General features: G+C 36.8%; 1 protein-coding gene across 1 annotated transcript; it reads left to right on the forward strand.

Annotated features, from left to right (window-relative positions):
• Nucleotides 1-508: 508 nt before the first annotated feature.
• On the forward strand, nt 509-1,075 carry LOC141627630 (uncharacterized). Its single transcript, XM_074440862.1, has one exon. It carries the CDS (start codon nt 509-511, stop codon nt 1,073-1,075), a length of 567 nt encoding a protein of 188 aa, XP_074296963.1.
• Nucleotides 1,076-11,396: the final 10,321 nt, after the last annotated feature.

Here is an 11,396-nt window from a genome sequence, read left to right on the forward strand (position 1 = left end):
CACCACCACGGACCACCACCAAGCTCGACACCAAAACCACGACTCCCTCACCACACTACGACTCACCAGTCTCCCACTCTCGTCCTTCTCGTCCTCTCACGGTTAAAACAGGGGACCGAATATACGATGTCATCGCAACCACAACAGCCTTACCAGAATTAGCTAGTGTTGGATTATTGTGATCCAATTATTAGTCAAATGTTTGTTCCCTACTATTTAGTTAGTGGTTAACTAGATTCCTAATAATGTGATTGTGAATTAGTGGACTACCTAGTTATTAGGATTAAGAGTAGTGTACTCTGTTAGTGGTAGATCATGGTTTAGTGGTTAGCTCTATATCGTCTATTTAAGGACGTCTATTGTATTATGTTTAATTGAGTCAGTTTATGATAACTTTCTCCCTATGTTTTACTCTCTCTTCTCATATTTTTAGTCTATCATGTGGTATCCGAGCATCAGGTTTCGATCCTAAATTTCATCAAAAAAACATCCCAATCAAACTCATCAAATGGCCTCCAATACTTTGTCCCTTCCATATCCTATTCTTAAGAGAGACAATTATCAATCTTGGTGTATCAAAATAAAATCTCATTTGAAAGCCTTGAATTTAAGGGAGGTTATCGAGAGTGATTATGAGCCTAACCCTCTTCCAGAAAATCCTACTCTTATCCAAATAAAAAAATATGACGAGGATAGAGCAAAGACACCAAAAGCACTCTCGTATATCCATTTCGCGGTCTCTGAGGAAATCTTTTCTTTCATTGTGGCATGTGAGTCTCTAAAAAAAGCATGGGAGGTACTAAAGCAAGAGTTTGAAGGTAATGAGCAAACAAAATTAATGCAAGTATTGAATTTTAAGAGGGAATTCGAGATGCAAAGAATGAAGAAATCAGAGACTATCAAAGAATACGTGGGTAAGCTTACGACCATTGTCAATCAAATTAGGTTACTAGGCGAGAGTTTTCCTGATGAAAGAGTGATTGATAAAATTTTAGTCTCTATTTCGGAAATCTATGAGAATAAAATTTCATCACTTGAAGATTCCAAAGACCTTTCCAAAATATCCTTAGGATAGTTAGTTAATGCTCTTAGTGCTGTAGATTAAAGGAGGTCTATGCGAGGGGAAGAATATGAAAAAGGTGAAGGAGCATTTCTAGCTAAAAAGTCATTTTTCAAAGGGAAAGGTAAAGGAGTCCAATGTAAAATTTGCACTAAATTTGGTCACAGTGAAGATAATTATTGGCATAAGGGCAAGCCCCAATGTCACAAATGCAAGAAATATGGTCACTTGGCAAATAATTGTTGGTCCGGAGAGGAGACAAGTATGGCACAAGTTGCCAAAGAAGAAACCTTATTTTGAAGGTATGGTGAGAAGTGCACAATAAGTTAAGTTAGAGAGAAATGATGTAACAAGAGTATTGGAGAGAAGTGCTCCAAATAAATATTGGTGATTATGTGCACCGTTAAGATGGTGATGAGAAGTGCGTCACTATGAAGAGAAGTGCTCCATACCAAGAAGACATTTTGAAGCAAGGGGTTGTGTTGAAGTAAATGCTTCAAAATATAATTTAGTTAATTTTTCAAATAATAGCATGCTAATAGGAGTAGTGGTTACATATTGTTGGTCATTCCACTATTCACGTTTGTTTAGTTACTAGGTAGTAGTCAAATGCGTACTTAGTTAGTTGCTTAGAATTAGGAAGAGGTAGTTTATATTTGTAAGCTTATATATTAGGCCATTTATGAACTTTTCTAATGCATTGCATAATCAGAAGTCTTTTATTCCTACATTACATATTTTGCTTTGCCAGTTGTATCTCTTATTCCCAACAAAGTCATATTTGGCTTTGCCAGTTGTATCTCTTATTCCCAACAAAGTGGTATCAGAGCTATCTTGAGTCGAGAAGGTAGGCACGAATGTCACCTCCACTTAAGTAGCCAGGTTCGATTCCCGAAATGGGGCGATCAAAAAAAAATAAAAATTGTTGAGTTACAAGTGAGCCACGCAGTCCTTGTATCAATTTATTTCCGCACTGAAAAAAAATTGAGAGAAGGTGAGTGAATTATTCGGAAAAAAAAATGGTGAGAGGTGCACCATAATTGAGAGATTGAGAGAAGTGATCTATCGGGTTTGGTAGAGAAAAAAGGCTCTACCGTATTTTGGGTGAAGAGAAGTGCTTTACATATTACGGTGAGAAGTGCACCATGAGATCGAAGTGGTGGAGAGAAGGGCTCCATCGATAATCGAATTTTGGAGAGAAGTGCTCCAAATGAAAGTTGGTGATGATGTGCACCAACAAGATCAGAGGGTGATGAGAAGGGCGTCACAAATTGAGATGGAGAATAGTACTCCGTCAATTGACGTTGGTGACAATAGGCATCAACAAGGTCGGTGACAAAAAATGGGTCACAAAGTGAAGACAAGGGCTTCACAAAGTTAGATGGAGAAAAGTCTATTTAATCGAGCAATTTACATTTTATGGAGTCTAAGCAAGGGAGACTCGGTTTAGTCTAAAAAAGAGATTATATTTGAAGTTGGGTGTGGAGCTCAAAATGTGCGGATGTGAGAAGGATCGCATACCGTTTGAAAGTTGATTGCTTATAAAAAAAAAAGATACAATCCGGCTCAAGGTAACATAATCCTTGGCATTTTTAAAGTGTATGGATCCATGAAGTCTAGTGTTTGTCTCAAAGAGTGACACTTTCGTATGTGGAAAATTTGGGAAGCAAATGCAAGGCAAGAATACAATGCAAGATAATAAATCTGTTGTCTAATTTGGCAGAGAACACACGATATTTGTGTGCATTTGAGATTAAAGTAGTCTCAATATTTTGAAATCTCAGAATTCTATTCTAGTTTTGTTTGTTTAAAGATGGATAGGCAAAATTCCGATGATTGAGTATGTGTGGCGGTACCGATACGCGGTAGCCGTAGAATCGCAAAGAGGCATAATCTTGCGAAAACTTTTCGTCCTATCAGCATGGATGAATTTTGAAAATTACGAGAATACAAAGGTCTTGTAATTTTTTTGGTTACGACAAAGTATGTAACATGATGTGTGGTTCGGCATGGCAAGAAGTCGAACAAAGATCCGACAAATTTTGGATCAAGGGGTGTGTTGGATTATTGTGATCCAATTATTAGTCAAATGTTTGTTCCCTACAATTTAGTTAGTGGTTAACTAGATTCCTAATAACGTGATTGCGAATTAGTGGACTACCTAGTTATTAGGATTAAGAGTAGTGTACTCTATGAGTGGTAGATCATGGTTTAGTGGTTAGCCCTATATCGTCTATTGAAGGACGTCTATTGTATTATGTTTAATTGAGTCAGTTTACGATAACTTTCTCCCTATGTTTTACTCTCTCTTTTCATATTTTTAGTCTATCAGCTAGAACTAGGCGGCCAAATCACAACCCGACACACTACATCAGTCTCGCATCTTAATTCCGCTCATACAAGGTGCACGGTCTCGAGAAACCTTCGCCCAAACCATACTAGAACATAGTAGTACAATCTGTCTTAAATCCGACATACTGAACCCCAAGGTCAACCTCGAAACATTCCCAAAACAAACCACACATAAACCTATCCTACCGTCTATGTTTACTGGTAACATCGCTAATAAATTCCGATTTAAACGGCCTTCTATTCCGCTACAATAAAAGAAATAATAGCACATACCTTTGCTAATTTAGGGCGCTGTGACGATGAAAATGAGAATAGTACGATGATGATGATATGTATTAGAGTTATGGTGATGACCGTGAGTCCCACCGCACACCGCTCCTTCCTCTCGGTTTCCCTTGTGTTCTTGGTGTGTGGTGTACCGAGTTAGGAAAACTAAAGGTAAGGGAGGAGTTTATATATATATATATATATATATATATATATATATATATATATATATATAGATACTACGTTAGCTAGGTTATTATAAATTAGTAACAATAATATTAATATTTAAATAGTATATGGTAGGTTAACTAGTATTATAATGGAGACACAATTCTGCTTGCAGGAAGAAGATAGTGGCAGTCATTATGGCAAGCCTGATGTCTCAGATTTGGCATTGTCGTAATCTAAGCAGAGTAGATGGACTGATTTGGCGACCAAATGTTTTATGTAGTAAGGTCAAGCATGATGTTGTAATGAGGCTAGGTCAGTGTGACATTAAGTCTAGAAATAGTAGAGTACTTGGCTGGGTTACTTACTTAACTACAGCATAAAACATTAGTGAGAATGGTTTAGATGATTAATGTTGTATGGTGTATGGGACTAATATGGTTGTTTTGAAAATGTAAACAAATGAATAAAAGGTTTTAAAATGCCTTTTAAAATATAATTAACCAAATATCATCACCGAAACACGGATTAAATCGTCATGTTATAACGAACCAAGGGTGATGTAACACCCCCATTTATTTAGAAGCCTTTGGCAAGACATTCCCAAATAAATAGAACTGTTACCATCTCGGTTGCCCGAGGTAGTGAATAACAAAGTAAAATAAACCAAAGTACTTTATATAAAATTTAGCGATTAAAGGTTTAATACAATTTAATCTGGCTAAATAGCTCAAGATAATATTAAATACAACTCGCATCGGAATTAAAATAAGTGAATAAATAACTATATGATCTAGACTTCTAGGTAGGCTGGCCAAGTCCTCATGCATCCCCATAAGCTCCCAAGTCAGCTAACTCAAGTACATGTCAAGTCTGCTCCCCAGTTACGGTTCATCACAGGTATTCACGAATACACTGTCAACCACGAGGTTAAGTCGGATAATCACACAATATTAAAATATAAACTTAACAGATGAAAGCACGTGGAATTAATACCACCACCAATTCTCCATCATATTCACCCTACTCGTCCAGGTCCCTGACCGAGGCTCCACCACACCGTCGTCCCGCCAACTCCTCGCCCGGGGATAAACACAAATGTCGTCCCGGTCCGAGACTGAGGATATCTCATAACTCAATGTCGTCCCAGTTCGAGACTGAGGATAACCAATAAAATAATATACCAATATAAATAATTCCATCCATTAATAAACAATCAAACTATAGTTCTGTCAAGACATAATAAACAACCAATAATAATTCAACTATAATAATTTACACATCCATTAATCCATTCAATTCCACAAAAAACGAGTTGAGTAGTTATCCTACCTTTTCGCAATTCTGCGCACACAAGCCAGTTAATAACGGTCTTCTACATAACCGGACCCTATAAATATAATATATATATTACTCCCTCTGTCCCGGTCATTTGTTGTCTTTTTTCATATTGGGGTGTCTCAGTCATTTGTTGTCCTTTCTATTTTAAGAATGAACTTGATGAGTAATTTGATCATTCTCATTCAATTTGTTCCACATGTCATTTAGTCATTGGTCCTCTCCTCTTTCCTTGGTCTTTGTGCCAAAACCAAAGAACAACAATTGACCAGGACGGAGGGAGTAATCAATTAACTAGATTAACTAACTCGTTAACTTAACACGAATTATACGACTCAATTAAAGGACATGTTATATATTGACTTCCTACCAATGTTGTCAAGATCGGGATTCTACTTTGAATCGATGGGGAGGCCGGGTAGGATAGAATCGGTAGAATCGGATCGTAGAACCGTAAGATTCTACAAATTCACTAAATATAGTTTTTTATTTGGTAAAAATATATAATTGAAGATCAAAACACTTATTTATACCTAAAATATTGATAATTAAGGAGTTTAGTATCATTTCATTAACATGTTTCTACAGATGACATGAAATTTGGATTTTACGATGTCGTTATATAAAAATTTATTTTAATATGTTTACTATGGAGTCGGATCGTAGGATCGTAAGATCGTAGAATCGTATTATGATCCTACCTCTAGAAAATTTCAAATAAATAGGATCCTAAGATTCTACAAACATGATAGAATCGTAGGATCCGGGATCGGACAAGCATTTTTGGATCGTAAAATCGTAGAATCATAAGATTGAATCATGATTCTGATAACAATGCTTCCTACACACTATTATGTTAAGTCTTTACTCATTAGTAACAAAATAAACAAAAAAACTCATTTACACTAACTAACAGCCATTCCCATGAGCCATTCCCATGTAATCGTCATCATCGTCGTTATATAATGATGTACTCAAAACCCAACTACACTTACCACTCAAATTACGCCTTCCTCTACCTCATTTACGGCATACACAACCCAATAACAACAACCACACCCACCGCAAACGGCCACCACCATGACACACCAGTCATGGTGCAGTAGCAGCCCAGACCGACCCCAGCAACCCCTCCAAACACGGGCTCAATAGCAGCCCCATCACCAACAATAATCAACCCGACAACCCTATACAACTCACGGTTTATATCACCAAAACGCAATCACACCCCACCAGGCCACCACCACGGACCACCACCAAGCTCGACACCAAAACCACGACTCCCTCACCACACTACGACTCACCAGTCTCCCACTCTCGTCCTTCTCGTCCTCTCACGGTCAAAACAGGGGACCGAATATACGATGTCGTCGCAACCACAACAACCTTACCAGAATTAGCTAGTGTTGGATTATTGTGATCCAATTATTAGTCAAATGTTTGTTCCCTACTATTTAGTTAGTGGTTAACTAGATTCCTAATAATGTGATTGTGAATTAGTGGACTACCTAGTTATTAGGATTAAGAGTAGTGTACTCTGTGAGTGGTAGATCATGGTTTAGTGGTTAGCTCTATATCGTCTATTTAAGGACGTCTATTGTATTATGTTTAATTGAGTCAGTTTATGATAACTTTCTCCCTATGTTTTACTCTCTCTTCTCATATTTTTAGTCTATCATGTGGTATCCGAGCATCAGGTTTCGATCCTAAATTTCATCAAAAAAACATCCCAATCAAACTCATCAAATGGCTTCCAATACTTTGTCCCTTCCATATCCTATTCTTAAGAGAGACAATTATCAATCTTGGTGTATCAAAATGAAATCTCATTTGAAAGCCTTGAATTTAAGGGAGGTTATCGAGAGTGATTATGAGCCTAACCCTCTTCCAGAAAATCCTACTCTTATCCAAATAAAAAAATATGATGAGGATAGAGCAAAGACGCCAAAAGCACTCTCGTGTATCCATTCCGCGGTCTCTGAGGAAATCTTTTCTTTCATTATGGCATGTGAGTCTCCAAAAAAAGCATGGGAGGTACTAAAGCAAGAGTTTGAAGGTAATGAGCAAACAAAATTAATGCAAGTATTGAATTTTAAGAGGGAATTCGAGATGCAAAGAATGAAGAAATCAGAGACTATCAAAGAATACGTGGGTAAGCTTACGACCATTGTCAATCAAATTAGGTTACTAGGCGAGAGTTTTCCCGATGAAAGAGTGATTGATAAAATTTTAGTCTCTGTTTCGGAAATCTATGAGAATAAAATTTCATCACTTGAAGATTCCAAAGACCTTTCCAAAATATCCTTAGGATAGTTAGTTAATGCTCTTAGTGCTGTAGATTAAAGGAGGTCTATGCGAGGGGAAGAATATGAAAAAGGTGAAGGGGCATTTCTAGCTAAAAAGTCATTTTTCAAAGGGAAAGGTAAAGGAGTCCAATGTAAAATTTGTACTAAATTTGGTCACAGTGAAGATAATTGTTGGCATAAGGGCAAGTCCCAATGTCACAAATGCAAGAAATATGGTCACTTGGCAAAAGATTGTTGGTCCAGAGAGGAGACAAGTATGGCACAAGATGCCAAAGAAGAAACCTTATTTTGAAGGTATGGTGTGAAGTGCACAATAAGTTAAGTTAGAGAGAAATGATGTAACAAGATTATTGGAAAGAAGTGCTCCAAATAAATATCGGTGATTATGTGCACCGTTAAGATGGTGATGAGAAGTGCGTCACTATGGAGAGAAGTGCTCCATACCAAGAAGACATTTTGAAGCAAGGGGTTGTGTTGAAGTAAATGCTTCAAAATATAATTTAGTTAATTTTTCAAATAATAGCATGCTAATAGGAGTAGTGGTTACATATTGTTGGTCATTCCACTATTCACGTTTGTTTAGTTACTAGGTAGTAGTCAAATGCGTACTTAGTTAGTTGCTTAGAATTAGGAAGAGGTAGTTTATATTTGTAAGCTTATATATTAGGCCATTTATGAACTTTTCTAATGCATTGCATAATCAGAAGTCTTTTATTCCTAAATTACATATTTTGCTTTGCCAGTTGTATCTCTTATTCCCAACAAAGTCATATTTGGCTTTGCCAGTTGTATCTCTTATTCCCAACAAAGTGGTATCAGAGCTATCTTGAGTCGAGAAGGTAGGCACGATTGTCACCTCCACTTAAGTAGCCAGGTTCGATTCCCGAAATGGGGCGATAAAAAAAAATTAAAAATTGTTGAGTTACAAGTGAGCCACGCAGTCCTTGTATCAATTTATTTCCGCACTGAAAAAAAATTGAGAGAGAAGGTGAGTGAATTATTCGGAAAAAAAAATGGTGAGAGGTGCACCATAATTGAGAGATTGAGAGAAGTGATCTATCGGGTTTGGTAGAGAAAAAAGGCTCTACCGTATTTAGGGTGAAGAGAAGTGCTTTACATATTACGGTGAGAAGTGCACCATGAGATCAAAGTGGTGGAGAGAAGGGCTCCATCGATAATCGAATTTTGGAGAGAAGTGCTCCAAATGAAAGTTGGTGATGATGTGCACCAACAAGATTAGAGGGTGATGAGAAGGGCGTCACAAATTGAGATGGAGAATAGTACTCCGTCAATTGACGTTGGTGACAATGGGCATCAACAAGGTCGGTGACAAAAAATGGGTCACAAAGTGAAGACAAGGGCTTCACAAAGTTAGATGGAGAAAAGTCTATTTGATCGAGCAATTTACATTTTATGGAGTCCAAGCAAGGGAGACTCGGTTTAGTCTCAAAAAGAGATTATATTTGAAGTTGGGTGTGGAGCTCAACATGTGCGGATGTGAGAAGGATCGCATACCGTTTGAAAGTTGATTGCTTATCAAAAAAAGATACAATCCTGCCCAAGGTAACGTAATCCTTGGCATTTTTAAAGTGTATGGATCCATGAAGTCAAGTGTTTGTCTCAAAGAGTGACACTTTCGTATGTGGAAAATTTGGGAAGCAAATGCAAGGCAAGAATACAATGCAAGATAATAAATCTGTTGTCTAATTTGGCAGAGAACACACGATATTTGTGTGCATTTGAGATTAAAGTAGTCTCAATATTTTGAAATCTCAGAATTCTATTCAAGTTTTGTTTGTTTAAAGATGGATAGGCAAAATTCCGATGATTGAGTATGTGTGGCGGTACCGATACGCGGTAGCCGTAGAATCGCAAAGAGGCATAATCTTGCGAAAACTTTTCGTCCTACCAGCATGGATGGATTTTGAAAATTACGAGAATACAAAGGTCTTGTAATTTTTTTGGTTACGACAAAGTATGTAACATGATGTGTGGTTTGGCATGGCAAGAAGTCGAACAAAGATCCGACAAATTTTGGATCAAGGTGTGTGTTGGATTATTGTGATCCAATTATTAGTCAAATGTTTGTTCCCTACAATTTAGTTAGCGGTTAACTAGATTCCTAATAACGTGATTGCGAATTAGTAGACTACCTAGTTATTAGGATTAAGAGTAGTGTACTCTATGAGTGGTAGATCATGGTTTAGTGGTTAGCCCTATATCGTCTATTTAAGGACGTCTATTGTATTATGTTTAATTGAGTCAGTTTACGATAACTTTCTCCCTATGTTTTACTCTCTCTTTTCATATTTTTAGTCTATCAGCTAGAACTAGGCGGCCAAATCACAACCCGACACACTACATCAGTCTCGCATCTTAATTCCGCTCATACAAGGTGCACGGTCTCGAGAAACCTTCGCCCAAACCGTACTAGAACATAGTAGTACAATCTGTCTTAAATCCGACATATTGAACCCCAAGGTCAACCTCGAAACATTCCTAAAACAAACCACACATAAACCTGTCCTACCGTCTATGTTTACTGGTAACATCGCTAATAAATTCCGATTTAAACGGCCTTCTATTCCGCTACAATAAAAGAAATAATAGCACATACCTTTGCTAATTTAGGGCGCTGTGACGATGAAAATGAGAATAGTACGATGATGATGATATGTATTAGAGTTATGGTGATGACCGTGAGTCCCACCGCACACCGCTCATTCCTCTCAGTTTCCCTTGTGTTCTTGGTGTGTGGTGTACCGAGTTAGGAAAACTAAAGGTAAGGGAGGAGTTTATTTATATATATATATATATATATATATATATATATATCTATATATATATATATATATATATATATATATTGCTATATATATATATATAGATACTACGTTAGCTAGGTTATTATAAATTAGTAACAATAATATTAATATTTAAATAGTATATGGTAGGTTAACTAGTATTATAATGGAGACACAATTCTGCTTGCAGGAAGAAGATAGTGGCAGTCATTATGGCAAGCCTGATGTCTCAGATTTGGCATTGTCGTAATCTAAGCAGAGTGGATGGACTGATTTGGCGACCAAATGTTTTATGTAGTCAGGCCAAGCATGATGTTGTAATGAGGCTAGGTCAGTGTGACATTAAGTCTAGAAATAGTAGAGTACTTGGCTGGGTTACTTACTTAACTACAGCATAGAACATTAGTGAGAATGGTTTAGATGATTAATGTTGTATGGTGTATGGGACTCTTTTCATTTTAATGAGAATCATACATTTCCCCAAAAAAAAAAAAAAAAAAAAAATAGTATTATAATAATATTACCAATAATATTAATAATATAATATAACTATTGTTATTCCCTTTTCCTTTAAAAGTATTGTTACTATTATCATCTCGTCTCGCCTTTTCTACAATTGTTATAGTATCCCATTATTATTTAACCCGGTACGATTCCCGAGTAATAATTTTATTAAAAACATTTACTAAAATAATTATTAATTAATATCCCAAAGTACGGGGTATTGCCGGTGAATACTTTCATGGTTAAAAATATTTATCATAGAAATGATTTGAAACGGTAAAACCGATTGAAAAATGAAATGAAGATGGAAAGAATGAACTGAAACACATTTGAGTTCTGACCTGGACAACCCATTTAGGCGCGAGCCACCTAGTTGTGACTAGGGGCTTCTGTTTCAGGTCAAAACTCGATTTTGGCTCATTCGATCCGTGTTTTGGACCATATTATGCATGTTTTAGCATGTTAAGGTCATAAAAACAGATAAAAAGACATGAAAGAAGAGGATTAATTACACCCTCATACTTACATGCTAGGTCGTTCGTTGGCGAGAAATCGATGGAATTGTGAAAACTTGTTAGGTCGGAAAACTCGGTTGAA

This window comes from Silene latifolia, chromosome Y (genome assembly GCF_048544455.1).
Source record: "Silene latifolia isolate original U9 population chromosome Y, ASM4854445v1, whole genome shotgun sequence".
Classification (NCBI taxonomy): domain Eukaryota; kingdom Viridiplantae; phylum Streptophyta; class Magnoliopsida; order Caryophyllales; family Caryophyllaceae; genus Silene; species Silene latifolia.

What these genes read in the sequence shown, in the direction of transcription:
- LOC141627630 (XM_074440862.1), top strand. Translation starts at nt 509, where the DNA reads ATGGCCTCCAATACTTTGTCCCTTCCATATCCTATTCTTAAGAGAGAC.